This window comes from Peromyscus eremicus, chromosome 15 (genome assembly GCF_949786415.1).
Source record: "Peromyscus eremicus chromosome 15, PerEre_H2_v1, whole genome shotgun sequence".
In the NCBI taxonomy this organism is placed as follows: domain Eukaryota; kingdom Metazoa; phylum Chordata; class Mammalia; order Rodentia; family Cricetidae; genus Peromyscus; species Peromyscus eremicus.
In genome coordinates this window covers 15,477,335-15,501,466 of record NC_081431.1, presented here as the reverse complement: position 1 = coordinate 15,501,466, position 24,132 = coordinate 15,477,335, and the positions used below count along the sequence as shown (strand labels likewise).

Sequence of the window (24,132 nt, the reverse complement as noted above, 5' to 3'; positions counted from 1 at the left end):
CTGCTGGTCTTCTGGGGTCTCCTGTCTGTCTCAGCAAGTAGCTCGGCAGGGGTGGGGGGTGGGAGTGGGGGAATCTCCCATCAAACACCAAGACACACACACACAGTTCACCCATCTCTCCTTACGCAGCAGTCCACAGTGTTCCTCTGGAGCAAAGGACAGAGCTAGCACACACCTGGGTTTTCTCAGCAGCCCCAGTAGGACAGCAGCCTGCTCAGCAGCTTCTGTGGCCTCATATCCCCACCCAGAGGCACTTCTGAGATTCTGAAACCTGTGCCAGGCTGACACAGAGGAAGGGCAAAGCTGGCCTGCCTTTCACCACAGACATGGACTGGGAGCAGCTCTCTGAACCCAGATGGACCCTGGTTCTGGGCCTGCTGGCTCCTGAGAACAGACATCTGTCAAAAGAACCACTGCGCATTTTAGCAACGACCTTGCAGCATTTCCCCACATACAACCTACCAAGGCAAAGGCCAGGGCTCTGTGGGGTCCCAGTGCCTCCCAATACCCTGCTGTGGAACTTTCTAGTTAAAGAACCGGGTGCAGAGGCTCTCTCCTTGATAATGGGTTAAGTCCCTCCCTCCCCCGTACACCGTGCCCATCACCTCAGGAGAGCCCTGGGATGCAGGGAGGGGACAATGTTAACAAAGGGACCAAACGCTAGCATTCCAACAGGAGCATCTATTTATTGGTATTGATATTAAGCCACTTCCCAGCAGTCACTGCTGTAATAAGACAGGACTCAGCGTCTAAAGGTACTAAAGTGACAGAGACATCACAAAGCACTGGGGACATTCATGACTGCAAACTGGCTTTTCTCCTCTGGTCAGGGTGATGGCACTTAGTGTCCTTCCTGACCACGCCTCCTGGTCCCCGCTGATGCACACGTTCCTTCCGTTCGACCCTGGAGGACAACAGACCTGCTCCACGCATGTGACCTCATCTCTGAAGATAAACTCGCGGAGCATCCAGCTGGTGGCACAGATGCTCCAGCAGGGACACCACAGTCTGGTGACAAGATGGTTAGCACCGGAGAGCAGCTTCTGCTTCCTCGTCACGAGTAAACACGACACTTTTTGAAATCTTTTTTCTTTTTTTTTTTTTTTTTGGTAAGGAAAGAAGAGTTGTCTTTCAAAAAAATATATGGCACTAGAGTGTCAAACTATACACCTGCATCCAGGGAAGCTTCCTACGGCCCTCAGAGCCGTGCCCGTCTCCCGTCAGATGTAGAGCTGGTGAGAAGCCAGAGTGTCCATGAAAGGACGCACCAGGTTGTCTGTGGAGAAGTAGAAGATGAGCCCGAAGGTGATGGAGATGGGGAGGGCGGGCAGGGCCTTCTTGAACACGGCGAGCAGCAGGAGAGTCAGACACAAACCCTGCAGGACATCAAGGTGAGGAAAAGCGGTTGCTGTACCCTGGTGGGTGGTGCAACCCCTCAGACTAGCCTGAACTGCCACAGACACGCAACTGTCTTTTCTAGATATGCAAGAGCCCCTCAAAGAGCGCAGGGCAGGGTCCTCTCTCACACGTCTCCCTCAATCAGGACACCTGTGTGTTGGCTAAGTGCGGACACAGGCCTGGCCAGGCCATGTTGCTTCTCCATCTGGGGACAGCAGTCACACAGGATGGTAAGAGTGTCTCTCCAAGGAACATGCATTTACAAGAGACCCAGATGGGCTAAAGTGAAATCCTACTGAGGTGCTAAGCAGAAGACACCAAGGAAATCATAGATGCCATGTAATCCAGCCCTTTGGAGGCAAGCATGGCAGTGGCCCTTTCTACCTCCACCCTTGGTGTCCAGGGTAAGGACAAGGCACCAAAGTTCCTGCCCTGCCCACAGGACAACAAGTCCCAAGTCAGACAGTATGGTACGGGAGGAACCCAGGGTCTGTTATCCCGTGTGGGCACAAACAAGCTCTTCCAAGCACTGGATGACAGCCCTCTCAAGGACTCTCCCAACGTCTAAAAGGAAGCATTCTCTAGGATGGCATTGCAGGATATGTCCCCCAGCTTGAGTACCAGCCATCAGAGCCTCCAGATTACACTATTGCTGAGGTTGGAGAACCCAGGATTCAGTCTTCTATGGGGTCCTGGTGGCACAGAGAACATGTAGCTGTGGAATGGGAGGGGAGTCCTTTCACACACCTCTCTGGCTGGTAAAAGCCTTTGGCTACTCCGTCTCCCATAATCTCAGACAATTTGCAATCCAGGAACTCAGGGACCAGGCCTCGAAGCTTTCATCCAGAGCCCAGCAGTGAGGTACATGTGGCCAGGGAGACGGAAGCCTCTTGTCCCTCCCCGGGTGCTCTCTCTCAGAAGGGAGCATGTCCTGGAGACCACACTCTGGGTGAGGCACCTCTCCCCTCACCGCCCTTGCCCCTAAGAGGGAAGACAGCAGCCATAAATGCCCTGTGCAGTCCCCCTGCACCACGCAGCCCACTCACAATGAGGATGGCGATAAAGCAAGCCAGGGTGGTGTTCCAGTCTCCATTGCCGGCGGCCGCCGCCTTGCCCACCAGGACGCTGTAGAAGATGAAGTCTCCCAGGCCAAGCTTTACGCCCCCTATATGGAGAAAAGAAAGCGGCCCCTGTCCAGTCCTACCGATGGGAAACCTCAGCAGGAAGCAGGCAAAAACAAAACAAAAAAACGGAAGTGAAGGGCTAGGACACTAGCCAAGGGACCCAGCAAATGGGTCAAGGGGCAAGATGAGTGTACCCCTCAGGAGCACCGCGGCAGCCTGGGTACAAGATGAACTACCTAGGAAAAGATGGGGGCGGGGACAAGGACTGAGTGACTGGCAGCCTAGGCAGAAGCCTGGAATTTAGGTGAGCCACGTAGTTAGAGAAAGGAGAAAGAGACAATCGCTTCCTGCCGGGGCTGCAGGCCGCTATGCGGTTTAGCATGGAATCTGACTACAGGGATTTTTAAGTAAATTTAATGTCACCACCCTCCAGAACATGGATAATACGGTGACAGGGGACTCGAGGAGGCCCCCACCCTGCTGTCCCGTGAAGCATGCCATCTGAACTTGGGCACCTTACTTTCCTCCTCTTCTTCCAGCTCTTCCCCTGGGTAGCCAGGAAGTGGGGCTTCAAAGGCTTCAGGGTATGAGGGCTCCCCAAAACTGTCATAGGAGTCTTCTTCTGAGCATCCAAGAAGAAAGGACCACCATCATCACACACCGTGGGGAATGGCAGGGAGAGACGAAGGCTGGTCAGAAGGCACAAAAATCCAGAAGATTCCCCAGTACCCTCCCACCTCAGGGCTCCCCACCACCAGCCCCCAACAATATCCAGGGAAAATGAGGCGAAAAACCGGGCGTAGGATGGACAGTCCAACTGTCACTGTCTAGGACAGGTGTCAACGTCTGGCTATCAGATAACATGACTGCCATTCTGAACCTTAACCCACAGAGGGGCCAGGCCAAGCGGGGCGCAGGAGAGGATCTCCCCTGAGACAAGGCTTGAGCCCTATACTCACCCATCTCTGGGTCATAGGGGAGCTGCAGTGTTCCTTGAGAGGAGGGATCCAGCTTCGCCATGCCCACGGTCCACACCATGGCAGCTGTAGAAAGAGCAAAGGGACACACCTCAGGTAGTACTCACAGGAGCTGCCCCTGGCCCGGAGGAAGTGGAGCCAGTTCGAGTCCCCAGAAAGCCAGCACAGCCCCTCCATCCTGCAGGGGGGCTCATGCTTGGCCCATAGAGGCCATGGGGGCAGGAGTCCAGGGTCACTGGCTGGGTGGGCATGGGTATTTCTCCTTTGTCTTTTTTGTCCTCCTCTCAAATAGCAACGGCAACAAGAAGAGGGATCAGTGAACAGCATGGTGGACTGTGTCCTTTTAAAAATAGTCTTTTGCTGGGCGGTGGTGGCGCACGCCTTTAATCCCAGCTCTTGGGAGGCAGAGCCAGGCGGATCTCTGTGAGTTCGAGGCCAGCCTGGGCTACCAAGTGAGTTCCAGGAAAGGCGCAAAGCTACACAGAGAAACCCTGTCTCGAAAAACCAAAAAAAAAAAAAAAAAAAAAAAAAAATAGTCTTTTATCTTATTTTTCAGGTTTCCGTTTATCACAAAAAGGGAGGCGTGGAAATGATTTACATGATGAAGTAGTTCAGAACGTCAGTGGGATAGGCGGCTTCTTGTGGCGTCATTTCAACAGTGATTTCAGTCCACAGACTTTCCAAGAATGTCACCACCTCCAAATTAGAAATAATTCTTGTTGTCTAGTACAACTTTCCTGCCTCCATGGTCTGGGAGATAAACTTGTCTCCGACTTTCACACTGACCGGCTGAATCCCTCCACCCTCTCCTTTAGAGAAACATGACCCGATAGTACTGTTGCTTGCAAACTCTTCGTGAGATTTTTCTGAATGCATAATGCCACCTCTGGTTGCAGTTTCGGCTGCCCGTCCTCAACCAATACTCTGTCCAACAACAGAAGAAACCTTCGGAAAGCCTGTCTGTCATGATTCTTGCCATCGCAGCTGGAACCTAATCGTCTTTTTTTTTTAATGCAACATAAAAATGCAACCATGAGGGGCTGGAGAGATGGCTTGATGGTTAAAAACACACATTGCTCTTGCAAAGGTCCTGGGTTCATTTCCCAGCAGCCACATGGTGGCTCCCAAGTGTCTGTAACTGCAGTTCTGAGGGGATCCAATGCCCTCTTCTGGCCTCATGGGTACTGCATGCTTGTGACGCACAGACAGCCATGTAGGCCAAACACTCATATACATAATAAAGACAAAGCTTTCTAAAAACAATTTTTAAAAGTTCAGTCCTGAGGCTGAAGAGCTGGTTCCGTGGTCAGGAGCACCTGCTGCACAGTCATGAGAAGCAGAGCTCACAATACCTCCAGGGCCCTTAACAAAGCTAGAGGTCTTGTAAATGCCGCTGACTCCAGCCCTGAGGGAGCTGATACCTGCCTGCCTTCTGGCCTCTGTGTACATGGGGTGCATATATGTTCAGATGCTCATACAGACACACCTGTACACATAAAATAAACATTTTAAAATGCAATGTCTGCAGCCTAGTGGCTCTCTGTGAATTCAGATGGAAACTGTACACACTAAACAGCCCCCGCACCCTACAACAGGCCTCTTGTAGGAGGCCAGCTCCCACCTTTTCAAGGGTTCCTATGAGGAGGAAAGAGGGATAAGACAGTATTAGACAGAAAGAGAGATCTAACCGATGAGAAGAAAGAAACACGGGATAGCTTTAGGAGGACCTGGGTCAATACCCAACGGCCTCTTCCATTTATTCAAAAGGGCTTTTTATAACAATGCCAAGGGGTGGGACAAAAGACCTCCTCCTTGCAAGATCAAAGCACACTGCACAGCCAAGTGTAGACCCTTCCAAACACCTGGTAACCACACCCGTAGTCAAATCATCCCCTTATGCAGCCCTGCTGGGTAAAACAAGCTCAGATTCTCGGACCCTGAGTAAATTCTCACTAGGAAACCTCTGTGGGTCTCCACAGCACCTGTATTTGCCACCCACTTGATTTTACGTCTTTAATTTCACCTACTCCTGACAGTACGTGTAATCATATAGTGCCTGACTTTCTGTCACTGGTTTAGTTCACTTATCCCAGTGTCCTGAGGTTCATCCACATCACCACCTCGGTCAGCATCTCCTTTTGTAAAGGAAAAGCAACATTCCACTGTATGGGAATCCCACACTTTGGTCATCCATTCATCCTCTGGACACCTGGATACTGCTAGCTCTGAGCTACTAGAAATGATGCTGACATGGACACAATGTCCCAACACTTGTTTAGTCCCCGCGCTTCATCCTCTCGGGTACATGGGTACCATGGAAACTGCTGGGTCTCATGGTACTGACTGAACTGTTTCTCTCCACAACTTAGCTCCCCTGGGAGTTTATTACTCCGTGTTTCTACCTCCCCAGTGAGATGTTCACACTCCACACAGCCCAAAACCAGGCTCAACACCCCCACCACCTGCCCTCCCAGCCTGCCCATCTCTGCAAAAGGCAGTGGGTCCTCCCTGTCGTCTGGACACAAAGCACTGCCATTAACCTTTACTTACAACCCTGGCAAGCCCTGCTCAAAAACTGTCCCAGAATTCACTTCCCCTCATAGTCTCTACGGGTCCCCCATACAAACCCCGCTTGCCCTTCGTGGGTTGTTTCTTGGCCCTCACACTGGCTCTGGATTGGACTACTGTCCTTGCACATTTTACTCTCCCCTTAGTGGGCAGGGTGATCCTGTGAAAGGGTTGACCCAAAGCTTTCGGGGGCTTACCTCTCCTTCAAGAAGAAGGGCCAGTGTGTCACACCGTGGTCTGCAGAGCTCACACTGTCAGGACCCTTCTACCGTTCTCTCCTCCCATCTGCTCTAGCCACAGACTCTGGGTGCTCCCTGAGCACACCTAGCCCAGGTCGACCTCAGGGTCTTTAAATCCGCTGCTGTCCCCCTTACCCCAAGCGCTGGCCTTCAGATTTCTATCTAGTGCTAACCCCTATCTCAGTCAGGTCTCTGGCCACGTGAGACCTATGAATGAAGGCTCCCTGGTCACCTTTAGCAAAACAGCCTCCCCCTGGCCCTGAAGTCCTTGGCCCCTTGCCCTTCTCTAGTCTTTAACAGCATGTGCTACCTCCTGGCTTACACTTGTCTACTTCCCTAGTTTATGTCCACCCAAGAATGAATCCTCCTTCACACACAAGGGAGTGCATGGCCTCAGACACTCGGACAGACCAGAACCGTCCATCCCTCATCCTTAGAGCATCCTGGGATGTCCTTTCCAGCCAAGGGGCATGCTGCTGCCAATTCTCCGCTCTAAGCTTGATTCCTCATTCGTTATGATTACCCAGGTCTGCAGACGGTTTCCTGGGTACCCGAGGCATCAGAACCTAGAATCACGGGCTCTATACTTACAAAGACCCACTGTCAACAGAGAGCGGCCATTGCCACCACAGGGAGAGAACTCTGTGAGCCATAATCTTGCCTCCTGCAAGACCTCTAGGTTGTACACAGGGCCTACCAGTAAGTAAGGACTCAATGAAATGGTAACATCTGTTAAATACATATACAAACCACATCCCTCTAACACGACCCCAAGGATGGAGGCAATCCCTGTGTCAGAATTCCCTTCAGAGATGACCAACTCCCACTGCCAAGCTGCTGTCCTTGAACCCCAGAGAGAAACTAGGGCCCCTGTCCCCCAAAGCCCATAGGAATCTGGTGGTTACAAGGCTCTAAACGCTGCAGGTTTGTGGGGATGTGGCCTATACAGTGCAGACTGCCAGATGGTAGACAGAATATGGCCACAGGACTGTCCACATCCCCCTAGGAAACCCCTTCTGACCCTGATTTCCAAACCTTCTTCCTGGGCAAGGTCCAGGCCACCAGGGTCTCTGGAAGTAGAACCCTCCTGTAGGTGGTGACCCTCATAGTGTTATCATGACTTGATCCTCGCCTTTGGTGGAGATGGAGCACATATCCTGTCAACTAGCAAAACCATGGCCAACTACCATGTCTCCACCAAAGGCTACCTGCTGACCCCCCTGGTCTAGCAGAGGCATGGAACCACTCACATGAGTATATCAGGGCAGGAAATATGGGCTCATTTCTCTCCTGGGCAGTTTCCACCAGCATCCTCAGTGGCCCCTTGGGGCAGAGCACAGCCACAAGATCTGGGAAGACAGAGATATCCTTGTCATATTAAAGGGGACCTTTATTCCCAAGCAGTGTGAAGAGGAACCACCCCTCTGTCACCAGGAACCTAAGTGAGCTGCAGGGCATACCTTGCCACCGGCCTGGTGTCCCAAGCCCACCAATCTAGCCAAAGTACCGGCTGGAGCCAAAGCAGGTAACTACGAAGTAGGAGAGCAAGGTGCCAGACCCACAAGATGGTCTTGGAAGTTCTGCTTCCCTGCGTCCCCAAATGTCCTTAAAATGGGCGTTGTGGCTCAGGTATGGCACTGATGTTACTTAAACAACCACTCAGACTCATCCTGAGGAGTCATGGCTCGCTCCTGCACATCATGTTGGCAGTTGCGGGCAGTAAGAGTGGTCACTTTGGGGTGTGTGCCTCAAGCATCACAAAGGAGAGTCTGTGGGAAGGCCTTCTCAGGACAGGAGGTGAAATGTCCCGCGTGCCTTCCCACCTGTTATCATTTGAATGTGAAATGTCCGCTGGAGGCTCGTGTTTTGAATGCTTCATCTCTAGCTGGTGACACAATTTTAGGAGGCTTTGGACTCTTCAGGAGGTGGCTGCTAGCTAAGGGATGCAGATCACTAGAGGTGGCCTTTTTTTTTTTTTTTTTGTTTTTTGAGACAGGGTTTCTCTGTGTAGCTTTGCGCCTTTTCCTGGAACTCACTTGGTAGCCCAGGCTGGCCTCGAACTCACAGAGATCCGCCTAGCTCTGCCTCCCGAGTGCTGGGATTAAAGGCGTGCGCCACCACCGCCTGGCTTAGAGATGGCCTTTTAAAGTTAGACCCAGCCCCTAGCCCCCATAAGTTCCCTGTTTCCTGGGCCACTACAAGAAACCTCTGTCACTTGCTCCTAGTGGGCCACGCCCCCTTGCCTTCCCTCCTGTGATGGACTGACACCCTCCGACACTGTGAGCCAAAATAAATCTTTTTTTCCTTACACTGTTTCTGTCAATTATTCTGGTCACAGCAATACAAGGGTAACTGAGACACCACTCCACCATTGAGGCGGATTCACCCAAGTTTCGCACCAGGCCCCAGCGACCTACCATACACAGAGATGGCACCCAAGATGACCCAGGCAGACCACTCCGGCAGGTACTTGATGAACACCAGGGCCATGAGTGCGCTGATCACGATGAGGTAAGCCTGCTGCAGCATCAGCGGACCCTTCCAGTGGATGCACACCATGCCCACAGCTCCGAAGTTCCAGATGGCCAGGAAGAGTGTGGGGTAGTCCATGGCCACGTTGTAGGTCTTGAGTACTTCTCTGCAGTCCCAAGGTGAAGCAGAGCATGGAATACTCGGGGTGGGGGTGGGGAGGGGGCCACACCCTAGGTTGTTTGACATCCTCTGCTCTCAGCCATTAAATCCCAATTATTTATTTTCAACATTCCCATCCTCCATCTCCATGGGCCCCACTCCTAACCACTCAGCTTTTTCCAGAATGTGGTGAGGGATGAACCAATAGCTGATACATGGGTCACACAGCCATGCAATGGACCCACCTGGAAAGCCCTGTGCAAAGATGAGGTCCTTGAAAAAGTGTTTCTTTTTGAGCCTCTGGGTTAGGCTGATATCCAAAATCAAAGGGCAAAGGGGCAGATAAACTAGGAAGGACCCAGGCTTGGCCCACCCCTCTCCCCAAACAGAACATCACTTTGAGAGGTTTCCACCTGCTAAGTGTCCTGAGAAGGCTTTACCATGCTTCCTTTGCTCGTTTTAAATCAGGAGTCAGAAAGAAACCTGTGACCTACCACGGAGCCCACGCCTGTGTCAAAGCCTGGAGGCCTGAGCTGCTGGAGCAGCTGACACTGAGGGAGACCACCTTTCCCCGCCCAGGTCCCTCTTATGTAGCTGTGCCATAGGGAGCAGCTGCTCAGCAGCGAGCACTTACCCGAGGTAGATGTAGGTGAACAGGAACAGGAGCATGAGGGATGACATAATCAGCCAGCCATGGATGAACTGAACAATAGAAACAAGAGTAACATTAGCGTCGGGTGGTGGTGGCGCACGCCTTTAATCCCAGCACTCGGGAGGCAGAGTCAGGTGGATCTCTGTGAGTTCGAGGCCAGCCTGGGCTACAGAGCGAGATCCAGGAGAGGCACCAAAACTACACAGAGAACCCCTGTCTCGAAAAACCAAAAAAAAAAAAAAAAGAGTGTTATTAGCAGGATGGAGATACGTCAGAGAGATAGATACTTCCATCTGTCCTTCCATTTGGCTACCAAAGGTGGCACTGGGTGGCGGTGGCACACGCCTTTAATCCCAGCACTTAGGAGGCAGAGATAAGTGGATCTCCAAGTTCGAGGCCAGCCTGGTCTACATAGTGAATTCCAGGACAGCCAGGGCTACACAGAGAAACCGTTTTGGGGGTTGGGGGGAGAGTTGGACTCCAAGGAATTAAAATTTCCCTAGGAATTTTATGCTTTCAAGAGGAAAACAATGAAGCTTGGCACTGGCCAGAGGAACTGGTCTCCAGGAAAGAGACTTCACATACTTCTGACAGAGCATCAGGATAAGTGAAGCCCAGACAATGATGGACAGGACCTGGTCTTGACTGAGACTGTTTGACTACACATACCCTCATGTTAGGACTGGAAGATAGACCTGATGGGGAGTCAACTGCTGTGGAACAATCCTTTTCTACAGTGTGAACATGTATTACTCTCATTGGTTAATAAAAAGCTGGCAGGCTAGTAGCTGGGCAGGAAGTTAGATGGAGCGACCAAACTAAGGATACTGGGAAGAAGGACCTAGTCAGGAGTCACCAGCCAGACACAGAGGAAGCAAAATGAGAAAGCTGTACTGAGAAAAGGTACCAAGCCACGTGGCTAAACATAGGTAAGAATTATGGGTTAATTTAAGTGTAAGAGCTAGTTAGTATAAGCTTGAGCTCCTGGCAGAGCATTTACAAGTAATATTAAGCCTCTGAGTCAATTATTTGGGAAATGGCTGCTGGGTATTTGGGAGTTGCTGGGGGACAGAAGCTTCCGCCTACAGCCAATGGATTTGGAGGGCCACTGGATCTCTTTGTCCCACTTCCCAATATGGCCACACTGAATAAATCTCCCTTTTCTGCTATTTTACTATTGATTTGACTCTTTAAAACTGGCTTATGGATAACAAGCAGCCAAGTCTAGCTTCTTAGGGCTGCCAGAGGCACAGGTTCCAATGCTAACTCTGGTAACAAGAGCCTAGACATGCTTCTCGATTAACCTACTTTGTGCCTATTACAGGAAAGGAGGGCCAGGCCCCTTAGGGGGTTCTCCCTAGTCACCTACAAGTGTCTGGGGGAGACGAGAGTCCTAAGAGTCTGCTGACCCCCCAACCTGTGCTGGCCCACATCTACACACTCATCATGGGCAAAGAATATGCTGTGTGGGTGACCAGCCCCCACTTTTACAGGGTTACTATGAGGAGGAGAGAGGAATAAGGAATTTGTAGATAGAATGATAGGCCTAGCTGAGAAGAAAGACAGAAACACAAGATAGCTTCAGGAGGACCTAGGTCAATTCCCAATAGCCCCTTCTGTCTCTTCGAAAGGGCTTTTTAAAGGAATGCCAAGGGGTGGAGCAAAAGACCTCCCCCTAACACAGCCAAGCGCAGACTCTTCCAAATACCTGGTAACCACGCATGCACATGGTCAACCCAACCCCTTATGCAGCCCTGCTAGGTAAAGCAAGCTCAGATCTCACTAGGAAACCTCTGTGGGCTCCCACAATGCTGGTAGTCATTACTTCCAGATAGCACTCTAACTCCCTGAAGAGAGTCTTCAAAGTTCCGGCTGGAAGACATCACCAAAACAGGCGATATTTAGTAGGTAAGATGAAGGCTAATCCAGACAGAGTCAGGGGACTCACTGGCTGCTGTTTAGAATGAGTGACCAGGGCAAGCTCCTGAGGGGCTTGACAGAAGGAAAGTCACTTCCCACTAAGGAGCTCCAGACAGGCCCTCAGGAGAGCTATCCCTCCTTCCCCGGCTGAGCACGGAGGGGTCAAGGGCAAGACTCAGCCATCAAGGGTAAGACGTGACACTTCCTCCCGGCCTCTCTTCACTTCTAAGGGCTAACCTTGGTCACCAGCTCAGCCCAGTCTGACCCAGTCTACCCGGAGGAAGGGCCACGCTGGGCTGCACACCCAGCCTTATAGGAAGGGAGGGTGTGGCCTCTGGAACCTACTCACAGTCTTCACCCCAACCATGACGTGTCTAGGCTACGTCATCTTGGAAATGGCTGAAAGGGTCTTCTATGGGACTGGCCATGGGACACATACTGACCCCAGCAGGGTCACTCCCCATGCTATTTCTACTTTGTAGTCATGTTTTGTCTAAACAGCCCTCCCCTACACTCTGACCACATCCGCCCCTCCTTCCTCTTTAGTACATATGGAAGCCCTACCTCGTTCACACGGGCAGTTGTCACTGATGAGCTAAGCTTCGGTTCCTGGAACATTTCCTGACGCCCCTCCTATGGGTCAACTCCCTATCACCCAGCGGAGCCAATGGCTGGCTCCCTCTCTCACCATGGCTTCCTCTTCTCCGTCTGCTCCATAAACACAGCTGCCAGAACACAAGGACCATGCTATGCCTGTGGCTGCAGTTTTGAATAGGTAATGCCTAGCTCAACTTCCTGTTAGTCTTGAGGGTTTCAAAGCCTACAGGCTAAATCCAGTGTCGAAAAGTTGATGGCACAGTTAGACCTGGGAGCACAGGTCTGTAACACCAGTTACAGTTAACTGGTGAAGCTGAGGAGTTTGTCTACAAAATTATATATAGAAAGTGGGCAGGAGAGATGGGTCAGAGGGTAAAGGCAATTGCTGCCAAGCCTGGGGACCTGAGTTTAATCCCTGGAACCCACATGATAAAAGGAGAAAGCTGACTCCAGACCACATCAGACACCTGCTCCGCTTCCAACCCAGAAGTGTTGAGGGTACAGCTCAGCGGTTTAACATTTGACTAGCGTGTGCAAGGTCCAAAATTGAATCCCCATTTGGGGATGCTGGGGTGGGGAGTATGACATCACTGGGGATGATGCTGTCTATAACTGAGGTCACATAGGATGTGACTCTTCCAGCACTCCACAGGGAGGCTCAAGGTCTACAGAAGAATGTAACCCAAAGGGTTCTCAGAGTCAGGAGACCTTCACACAGCACATGAGCTTCTCTATCTTAAGGGAGATGGAAAGATAAAAATAAGCCTAGAGAAAGTCTCGGGGTGAGGCAAACTAAAACAGAACTTCAGAAGAAATAAAATTAACTGCAGAGCAGGAGTGAGTGTCAGGAACACTGCAACGGAGCGCTCAGAAGACAGTGGGTGGGGTGGGGGGCATGCCGTTTAAAAGTCAGCTTTAGGTCAACTTCCCACGGTGTCAGAGAGCACGAAAAGGCAACCTACTCTGCAGAAGGAAGGAACCTGGGTAGGGTTTAGACAGTTGCCATGTGGTAGCCGCTCCATCCACATCACACAGCAGGGGTGGGGTGGAGGGGGCGGGGCAGAGGGGCAGGACAGGGGGCGGGACAGAGGGGCAGGACAGGGGGCGGGGCAGAGGATCAGGACGGGGGCGGGGCAGAGGGGCAGGACAGGGGGCGGGGCAGGGGCGGGGCAGAGGGAGCAAGGCAGAGGGGCAGGACAGTGGGCGGGACAGGGGGCGGGGCAGAGGGGCGGGACAGGGGGCGGGGCAGAGGGCCACAGACCTCACCTTGTAACATCGGTACTTGTAGAGTACCACTAGGAAGATGGTCATGACCACGATGACGCTGATCATGATGAGGGTGTTCAGCACAGAGTTGAGGAGACGCTGGCCCACCGAGGGCGTGTCCTCAGTGAAGGGCGTGTAGATGCTGAAGAGGTCACCGGAAGAGCCTCAGTTAGAACCTAGCACTGGCTGGGCCCTGGTGGGGCCATTGCTATCCATATGAGTGGCCTCTGCCTCTAGGGCCAGTGACTTGTAGCACTCTGATAACTGGAACCATCGTGGCAGCAAGGACAGGCAGGTACCCCATTGAGACCTGGCTCCTCCACTGGACTTTCCCACTTCCAGGCCCTCAGCTCGCGTCCTTCTACCGACAAGACTGGCTTGCCTGCTTCTCCACGTGATGATTAATTTTGATTGTCACTGTGAGTGGATCTGGAATCCACGCATGCCTCTGGGTGGGTCTGTGAGGGCGTTTCTGGGCAAGATTAACTCTCCCCAGGGTGGGCAGCCTAGGTAGAAAGAGGTTAAAGGAAACAGTGCTCTTTGCCTGCCTGCCTTTGTTGCTCCTTGCCAGTGAGAGCATCCACCCTGCTGCTGCTGCTGCTGCTGCTGCTGCTGCTGCTGCTGCTGCTGGGACCCTTCAATGACAGCAGAACCTCAGTCCTCCAATGTGCACTAAAGACTCTCTGGGAATCTTCCAGGCATTCAGCAACAGATTGGGACTGCTGAGGTATCCAGCCTTGTGGACTAAGCAGCTATGGGGTTCTCGGCCTCTTTAATGTGCAAACAGCCATTGTTGGACTACCTACTGTTGTATACGCCAATCTAATATATCCCTTTACACTACTTTATTGGATAAGCCGATTTAATAGATCCTTTTTCATATTTGGTTTCTGATCCTCTAGAGAACCCCGACAATACATTCCATCGACGTTCTGCAGCCTCACACTCCCAAACCCCCTACTCCCCCAACTGCTGCCACAGGTACTGCCCGCCCCTACTCTGGAACCGATTCACAGGCATCCTGCTCTTCCCAGCTCCCACCGCCAGGAGCATGCTGGCCCTGCCCTCTCAAAGCCTTCCATCTCTATTACTATGAGTCCCCCACAGGCTACCAGACTCTTAGGAGTGGGAACTTTCCTACCTCCTCTTTTCTAAAAAAGAAAAAGGATTCAAATCCAAAGTGAACAGTAAGTCTCTAATGGCAAAGATGTGCTCAGCAGTGAGGAGCCAGGGAGGGGAGAGGAAAGGGCTGAGGTTAGGGAGCACTCAGTTCTCTGTTTATTAAAGTAATAGAAGGGCCTGATAAGTCTCCCTCATCTGCTGGAAGCGTGCTAAGAAATCATCTGGTCCAACTCTGTCACCTCACGTCCAAGGGAGCAGAGACCCAGACAGGACGTGACTCAGCTGGGGTCACATGGTGTTTGAGACACAGTGGGCCAGGACCAGGTACTTGGTACATGGAGCTCAGTGCTCTGATACCAAAGCCAGTCTGTATTCAGATTCAACTTAGCCTTCAGTGAACACTGCGGGACCTTTCATGTGGATTAGCCCACTTAATTCTCCAGGAAGCCCCATAATTAAACCCGAGAAACAAACAAGGAAATGGAGGCACACAGGTCAGACATATGCCCAGACAAGTCACATGACAGGAGGCAATGAGTCAGGGTGTGAGCCCAGAGTCTTTGTCACTGGTCTCCATGGCCACCAGCAAAGAGCTACAGGCACAGTAGCTAAGGGAGCCTATCAATCACCACCCCAACCTCCCAATGCCAACCCGGCCCCCAACTCACAGCTGCCCATTCTTCTCTGTGTAGAAGCGCACGGACTTGATGGTGGCCACCACCACAATCATACACAGCGTGACAGGCACAAACAGCATGATCACATGCTTCGCCCCGTACTTGAGGGTCAGCTCTTCCTCCAGGCCCGGCGGACGCCCAGGAACCCCACTGCAGGTGTAGCGGTCTGGGTCTTCCTCCCCATCTTCCTCGCTGTCCTGGCTCCTCTGTGGGAAAACACATAGTGAGGGCCCCAGAGGCCCCCACGGCAAGCTGCTCCTGCAGAGGCTTTTGGAAGTAGAACTGAGAAGGTCAAATGCTGCTTTCTAGACATGAGGAGTGTGAGCTCTGATTTGGGTCTCAGGACATATAAAAGGCTTAGGACAGTGGTGGAGAAGGTTTAGAGCTAGCCTGCATAGTCACAGAAGGGCACATCAGAGACCCTTGTGCTTCCCAAGGATAGGAACTAAGGCCGCTAACCAACATGGCCACATTGGACATGGGTAGGAGAAGGGAAATGGAGACCAGGCATTTTGATTGGCTAACTGGAAGAACCAGCATGGAGGGGACTTTCTCCCAGCATCAAGACACAGGGCTCCTTCAGTACCAGTTCTCGGCATGGAGCGCTCCAAGTTAGCTGTTCACTTGAGACCAAGGAGGGAAAAAAAAATCCAGTAGATAGGAAAGGAAGTAACTAAAAGGCACAAACACCCAGGAGATAAGAGAAGAAACACGGAGAACCAGTTGGTAGTATGACCTTGAACTGTGAGAACCCACCAGGGCTCAGAGGCTAGGCTTGATGAGAACAAGGCAAAGGATTAAGGGTGGCTGGAAAAGGGCCTCTGGGCCTGGAAAGGTTTTAAATTCCTATAAGGAATAAAATGGAATGAGATCCAGGCAACCTTAGATGCGGGTCGCCTGACCAGGAGGGAGACAGCCAAGTCAACGAGCTGACCCTACCGTTGTCCTGGCCTGAGGCTGCAGCAGTAAGGGTCACAGTGTGGCTACCTTTCCCAGCACACAGGTAAAGCCTGACTCAGGCCAACTCAGCTTGTCCGGCTACCTACCCAAATCCTTTCAGTAGCTTTCGTTCTTATCAGCTTAATGTTTGTGTCATTGGCCTGTCCCAAGCACCCAAACTCATGGTACCTGGAGACAGCAGCCTGCATTTGAAAGGTAGGTGAAGGGTGGGAGGGGAAGGGGATGTGTCAGCCGGCCCACTGTATACCATAATTGTGTACAAAGCCCTTACAGACAGAAGATGCAGGTGTATCACGGCCAGTAGACACCACTTGGGCCAATTTCTATGTTTATTTGCTCTTCCTGAATGGAAGAATGCCTGGTTTCATCCATAGGTTAGTCAGTTTTCTCTCTCTATAAGAAACACCTCAGATAATTCAGCTTATAAAGGAAAGAGTCTAGAGGTCTCAGTCTGCGATGGACTGACCCTGTTGCCTTGTGCCTGTGATAACCATACTGTGGCAGAAACCACGGAGAGGTGCGAGCTGGTCCCCTCATCATCAGGACACAGAAAGAGGAGGCAGCGGGGGCCCCACAGTTAAGCCCCACCCCTTCCAATGACCTGAAGCTCTCCACAAGGTTACAGTCCTTAAAGGTTCTGCTGCCTCCCAATCATAGCACACGGGGGACCAAGGTTCAGCACAAAAGTCTTCGGGAAACATCTCAGCTCCAAATTCGGTAACCCATAAGACACAGGCGGGGTTGGAGAGATGGCTCATCCGTTAGATGTAGAAAACCTGAGTTCAGTTGCTAGCCCCTGAGTCAGGAAGCTCACAACTATTTCTCCAGCTCCAGGGGTTATGATGCCTCCTTCTGGCCTCCATGGATACATGAGCTCACATGCATATACCTCCACACAGGTATACATTAAAACACATAATTAAAAATCAAAATGACATAGGAACCTCATTAAAAAAAAGACATAGGAAGAACCTCAGGGCCCTGGGTTTTGGTTTTGATTTTTTGTTTTTGTTTTTCCACAACGGCGCTGTTTTAAGGCCAACAATTGCTGGTGGGACCTACCCACTGGGCAGTGTTCTCTCCATCCTCGGGGCCTGGCCTGCCCTCCTGGCAGGAGCGTGACGTGGGGCTCTCAGCTGACATCAAGGATGTCCGCTCGTCGCACACCTCTTCCTCACTGTCAGAGGCCATGAATGTGAGCATGATCCTGCCTCAGTAGCACCTGGAAAAGAAGCACAGGGACCTTGTTCCACCTTCCTGACAGGTGAAGGCAGTGGGGGGCTGGGGGACGGCAGGGTGGCTTGAACACCAGGCACAGGTCTTGCCTCTCTAACAAGCGTCCTAGACACACACGTCAAGCAATGGCTGAAAACAGTTCCAAAAGCCAGTGAGAGGCCACAGCAGCCTCGTTTGAGACTGGCTGGAGTAGACTCCTATCACACGGAGAAAAACGTCCAATCGGAAATTGTCCGGGCCACTCCGAACAGTCAGAGTTTGTTCAATCCATAAACATCTGTGGAGAACCTACTGCGCTTGGTTCTGGGGCTTCCACCTTGAATAAGAAGCACCCATGTCCCATAAAAACAAAATAAAACAAATCATCCAATATGACAAATGACATATTATCAAGATGATGAAGGGAATGTACCTCAGAAGCAGAGACTTCATGTTTCCTAGAGAGGACTCATGCTGGAGGCATGCCAGTGGGACAGTGGGCAGGTCAGACTAGAGCCACACCAAGGAGGCCCATGTCATCTCAAGGAAAGCTGGGTATTGACAGTGTTCCCTCTAGCTGGTGACTGTGAGGGGAAGCAGAGAAGCCAGGAGGAAGTATCCTGATGGGGGAAGGTGTCCTGATGGGGGGAAGTGGCCCGATGGGGGAGGGAGCCTGAAGGGAAGACATAGCTGATGGGAGGGGCTTATATGGGGGAACAGAACAGAGGATAGAACCCAAGATACTGGCTAGAGTGGACTAAAGTGAGGAAACAGGATGTTATCAAGGAAAACTGAATGTGTTCCCAAAACCCAGTGTCTGTGGGTTGAAAATGAGACACCATCTAGTGGTTCCTGAGGGTGGGGTCATGTAGATTAGAGTCTTAAGTTCAAAAATGGCAGCTAAGTCCCAGGAGCCACCCAGCCAGTAGGGGGCCATGACCCCTGGATGTACCCACACAGAGGGATTGGGGGAGGGAGTCTGCACTGCCCCCAGAATTTCTGTATGGTTCTCGATGTATTCTGACACAGCAGGACCCAGTACAACTCCGAGTCCCCGTATTTTGGGGCCAGGAACAACCTCTGGGAGGATGTGACCATGCACATGTCTGGATGGACACTGCCACTACCAACATCATCACCTCAGAGTCGAGCTTTGTGCTACTGAGGTAGGAGCAGTCCTGCTCTTCTATGAAAGCCTGTCTCCAGACAGGTCACTCTTAGAATTTATGTGACCTTCAAACGATTAGACAGGGTCCTTCCACCAAGGCAGGGCCTGTGGCTGCTCTTCTGAAGTCAGCCATCCTGGCTGTGGCCTGGGTAATTCCCACAAGGACTCCCCCCAATCTGCCATCATAGAGATGATACAGTGCATTTGTTTGCCTCTCTGATTGGGCCTACTACAAAGGTACCCTCTGTCTTCACAGGATTTGCAAAGTGAAGAAGCCCAGAGCCCCCAGAAGTTGCCTCTCGGGTTCTACCAGACACTGAGAATGGAAACACAGCTGTGGAACCCCACCAAAACAGAAGGGAGTGCTAAGGACCCTGTACTATCCAAGTTCAGAGGTAACAGTATGTCACTCTTAGAGCTGGATGATCTTGGGTCTTGAGGACTGAGAGGGACAGGGAGTGGGCCGGGAAGGTGTATGAGCGGAGACTGAAGGAGGTAGGACATTCTGGAAAGAGGTAACTAACTATTCAACTATATGAACAAGACGGGAATATAACATGCTCTTGCCTCAACAGCACCAAGAGACTTGTGGTGGAATCAGGTAGGGTAGACCATCCCAGGGTGAAGGGTCTGGGTGTCTGACCCAGGGGAATGGAGCTTAATTCAGCCCAGGTATCTCCTAGGATAGAAGTGTCCTTTACCTAGGCTATACACAGCAGAGCATGCTCTAGGTGGGTGTGGTCTACTGCCCTAATACTTGGATTCTAGAAGGGCAGCTGAGCCTGGGGCTGGGTACATGTAGATTAGAGTCTTAAGTTCAAAAATAGCAGCTAAGGGGAAGGGGTTCTGCTTCCTGGAGACCAGGCCTTGGAACCAACAATCTATACAAGAGAACTCAGTTAAGGGGGCACAGCTTCACAGGTCGACTTGCATGAGATCTAGGGAAATTCTTAGCCAGGTCGGGGTCTACAAGATTGTAAGGTCCCCTGTCCTTTTTGTCCTCTTTGAGGCCTGGCTGCCATATCTAAAACACATATCCAGGGAACCCAGGAGTTCTCCTCACTATCCCTTCCAGCAACTGTGAATTCATTTACTCACAGGCATCTAGATCAGGGGTGTGCCTCAGTGGCAGAGTTTGACATGCTGGAGACCTTGGGTTCCATGTAGGGGGTGGGAAGGCACAGAAAGAAAGTGATAAAATTCAAGGTTCCCCTTAAGCCTGGCTGTTCTGTTTCTGGTCTCTATGATAGGCTATGATCTTAGCTGCTGTGATAAGTACTCGGATGGAACAACTCAAGAGCCAGTTTATCCTGGCTCGTGGCTCATTATGGTGACGTCACGGTGGAAAGAGCTTGAAGCAGTTAAGCAGTCTGGGAGCAGAGAGCAATGACTGACTGCTGGGGTTCAGAGTCTTTCCTCCACTTACACAGTCCAGGTACTGTAGCACCCACAATGGGCTTGTCTTTACACCCCAAGTAACAAAATCAAGGTAATCCCCACAGGCATGCCCAGAGGCTCCTCTCCCAGGTGACTGTAGAGTCTGTCAAACTGACAATCAACCACCACAGCTGTAAATTGCAAACAGAACCCCAAGCTGCACGCTGAGCCACTCTGGGCAGTGTGTTTTGAGATGACGACTCTGTACACTCAAGGCCTGCCTGGGGTGGGGCCCGGCCCAGGAAAGAAAGGGGGCCTTTTCACCCAGTACCTTCCCACTCCCACGTCCAGCACTACTTGACTTCAGGAATGAGGGTTAAAACTGCACAGCTCAGCCAAGTGGTGGTGGTGCATGCCTTTAATCCCAGCACTTGGGAGGCAGAGGCAGGTGGATCTCTGTGAGTTCGAGGCCAGCCTGGGCTACAGAGTGAGTTCCAGGAAAGGCCAAAGCTACACAGAGAAACCCTGTCTGGAAAAACAAAAAAAAAACAAAAAAACAAACAAACAAAAAAAAAACACACAAAAAACTGCACAGCTCTTTGTCCTGAACAAAGGACCTGGTCACACAGAACACAGGAAAAAAAAACACTCTCAGACTAGCAAAATCTCCAAATAACACCAAAGGAGGGCTGGAAGATCTGGGAGTCAGATGCTGGGGTGTGTGTGTGTGTGTGTGTGTGTGTGTGTGTGTGTGTGTGTGTGTTTAAACTATATGTATAGTACTGAAAACAGGAAAACCCTCAAAGCTATGCAAAGCCTCAGACCTTTTGATCCGGAAATGCTACTTCTTGGTATTTTATCTAAGAAAAATAAATTCATACAAAAACATGTGCTGTAGTTATTTGCTATCATAAAAGTAAAAAGGACTGAAATTTCTGACTCTCTTCACTGGCACAGGAACTCCCCCCCCCCCCTTATCTGCAATTCTACTTCCTGTGGTTACAGTTATCAGTGGTCAACTGAGGCCCAAAAACATGAAATGGAAAATTCCAGAGTAATCAACTCATACATTTTAGGTAGTTTTTGTTCTGGTGGGAGCTCTACCTCAGCCCTGGCATCCATATACCCAAAGAATCTGGAATGTTCTGGTGGAAGCCCCACCTCTCTGCCCAGACCCTGCCCCTCAGAAAGCCCAGCCAAACAAGGCTCCTCCCCCAGAGATGCTCAAGACCACTGCCACAGGGTATTTAAACTGCACCCCAGAAAACAGACATGTGTTGCTTTGGTCTCTCATCCTGTCTCCTCTCTGGGCCAGAGAATCACCAGGAATGCTTTACCCATTAAACTGGGGCTTTCTCTAATTCGGTTTGATTTGAATTGAGGCTTATGCGGGTGCAAAAACTTTTCAGTTTTCACTATAGTATATTGTTCTAATTGCTGGTTTGTTCTTATTAATCTTTTGTTGTGTCCAATTTATAAATTAAACAATCACAAGTGTGTATGTTCAGAAAACAAAACACAGTTTCCACAGGACTTGGTATTCGTCATGACTTTGAGAATCCATCCAACTGAGGACAGATCCTCCTGAGCTTGTATGAGGAAGAGGACCCACTGCCTGTTCCTCTGATGGGGACTATTACAGGACCACTAAAGCCTTACTTCAAACAGTACTTAGTAATTAAAGTATGAAGTTAAATTTAACAGGATGTAATGTTCTCCTAATCACCTGAACTTACACACACACACACACACACACACACACACACACACACACACACACACACCCCGAATGGAAGACTGGTAAAACTATTACAAAACATTAAAGGTCATTATCTTTAGACCAGCGTGATTGTAGATTTTTTGCTCTGTATTTTTCGGCATTTCTCCATTTTATTTTCAGACAGGCTCATGTATCCTGGTTGGCTTCTATCTTTAACTATGTAGCTAAGGATGACCCTGAACTTCTGATCTTCCTGCCTCCACCTCCCAAGGGCTTGGATCACAGGCACGCACCACTACACCCAGCTTATGCTGTGCTGGGGATAGAGCCCAGGGCTTGCACACTAGCCAAGACTTTACAGAGTTACATCTCCAGCGTTTTTTTTTGTTTTTAAATAATCAAGATGGGTTGCATCTTCAACCTATTGCTTTTTTTCTTTTGAGATAAGGTCTCACAGTATAGCTCTGGTTGGCCTGGAACTAGATTGTGTAAACCAAGCAAGCCTGGAACGCACAGAGCTCTGCTTTCTGCTTCCGGGGTCCTGGGATGAAATGCCTGCCCGCAGTACCTGACAAGCTACTGGTTTGTGAAGGGAATAATAGACATGACACATAGGGTTTCCTCTCCTTCCTGAATCACCGGCTTGGCCTGGGGAAAGAGAAGAGAACCCAGGAAGCCACTGGCATTTTCTCCAAAGTCCTGAATGACAACAGCTGCTTCTCTGGCGCCCCTTTGGGTCCCTGAGGGCAGGGTCAGCCAGGCGTCTCTGTTCTGAAGCCTAATGGCACCGAAGTTCTCAGAGGGAAAACAAACCACCACTCAAATGTGCAGATAAACAACCACATCAGGGGGCTGCAGAGAGCTCCTGGGGGGCCTGACTCAGCACAGGTGGGGACGCAGCAGGGCTCCCGCCAGTGCTGACACACGCATGCTCAGCCAGCTCCACAGCTCTGGCTGTCCCCAGGAAAACAGAGGGGCTGACCGGAAACAGTGGGGTGAGCGCAGGCACAGACTGTTCTGGAAGCCCGGCCTGCACTGTGGCGGAGGGATTAAGCACTCTCTACCGGTTTTTACTGACTCACTGACTGGAATCAAAAATGTCGATTAGCTGAACTCAGGGAGTCTGACCCATCCACAGAAGTTTCTCAGCCCGCAGGGTTCCTGCAATTATCATGGAAACCAGGTGACCCAATTCCCTCAACCTGCTTCTCAGAGAAGGGAAGCAAAGGTTTGCCCTAATGTTTAAACTCAGTGCCCCTGGTAGGAAAGAGCTTTTAAAATGTCACAGAAAATTCGAGCGCCTCGTGGAAAACAATGCTCCAAATGTGGACTGGAAACTACATGGAGGGCCGCAGACAGGCTAGGATTCCCTGACCCCTTCCCAATGGGCCAACAGAGCAATGTCCTTGGCTTTCCAAAGGTCACCTTCTGTGGTCACATGGCTACTTCCCAGAATCCCCATGACCCCTGGAAAGTCCCAGTCTTCCTCTACACTTAGGGAAGGGTTTCCCCCCAATCCAGCAACACCCTGAGACATCTCAGATTCCAGCCCGACCTCTATCCATTCCCACCTGACCATGTATTTGGCTGGTCTGCCTGGCACTTGCTGAATGGTTCTCTTGGATTCTGGGAGATCTCAGGCAGAACTGGAGTTAGAGTGCCAGACCCCAGACCCTCAAGTGGGGCCTCATCCCGGGGTCCTTGTCTTAGCCTCTGGAGTTGGCTTCATTGCCTTTTTCTCTTGAGGTACCTGGGTTGGGGCAATTTTCCTCATTTCCTGAAGTGGCCTGGAGGAAGGGTCACGGGGGAAAGAGACAGGGAGAGTGTCTCTAGCACACCACCCTCAAGTGAAAACTGCGATAGTTTTTCTTTAAATGAAACATAGCCACCAGTGGTCGGAGACGTATGTGACACGAACCATATATCCTGGACAGCTCCTGACCATGCAAGGTGACGGGAGCTATTTCCTCCTCTGTAGACAACGGAATAGGTTGCCTTGTAAGATTGGGGGTGTAAAGTGTCTAGCCACGGTGGATGTTCAATAAATGGAAGTTACCATGGAAACAGGAGGGGACACTGAGAGGGGCTGACTGAAGGCAACCGGTGCCCTCCTTAGGAAGCTAGGGAACTGCTAAGCCACCAGAAACATGTACAAAGGCCAGGCACCAGGGAGATCCTGTTTCCATCCAGCCTCAGCCGGACAATGGGAACATTCTGTCAAAGGAAAGAGCTCGTCCATAGGATGACGTTAAAGCTGGGCTAAGTACCTTAAGTGCCATCCACTGGTGCCCTGTTTCATAGTTCAGGAAACCTAAGCCCAGGGTAGCTGGGGGTGAAGGGAGACTAAAGGAGTACATGAGGACCAACAGAAAACAGGTCTCTAAACTGCCTGCAGAATGCCATTCCCTGTCCAACCAGCCCTAACAGGTTCCTGCACACAGAGGCCAGACAGCCAAGCCCATCCACACCCTCAGGCTCTTCGGGAGCACGCTCGCTTGTGGATTAAGACAGCACCTGGGAA

The 24,132-nt window shown here is 51.1% G+C and overlaps 1 protein-coding gene and 1 pseudogene across 1 annotated transcript; both read right to left on the bottom strand.

Annotated features, from left to right (window-relative positions):
- Positions 1-661: 661 nt before the first annotated feature.
- Positions 662-17,374, bottom strand: Psen2 (presenilin 2). Its single transcript, XM_059280745.1, has 10 exons — positions 17,194-17,374; positions 15,163-15,377; positions 13,373-13,514; positions 9,572-9,639; positions 8,724-8,944; positions 7,557-7,655; positions 3,482-3,565; positions 3,043-3,144; positions 2,445-2,563; positions 662-1,376 (listed from the first exon to the last, which is right to left on the bottom strand). Exons 1-10 carry the CDS (start codon positions 17,332-17,334, stop codon positions 1,221-1,223), a joined length of 1,347 nt encoding a protein of 448 aa, XP_059136728.1. The 5' UTR covers positions 17,335-17,374; the 3' UTR covers positions 662-1,220.
- Positions 4,034-6,282, bottom strand: LOC131925427 (10 kDa heat shock protein, mitochondrial-like; annotated as a pseudogene).
- Positions 17,375-24,132: the final 6,758 nt, after the last annotated feature.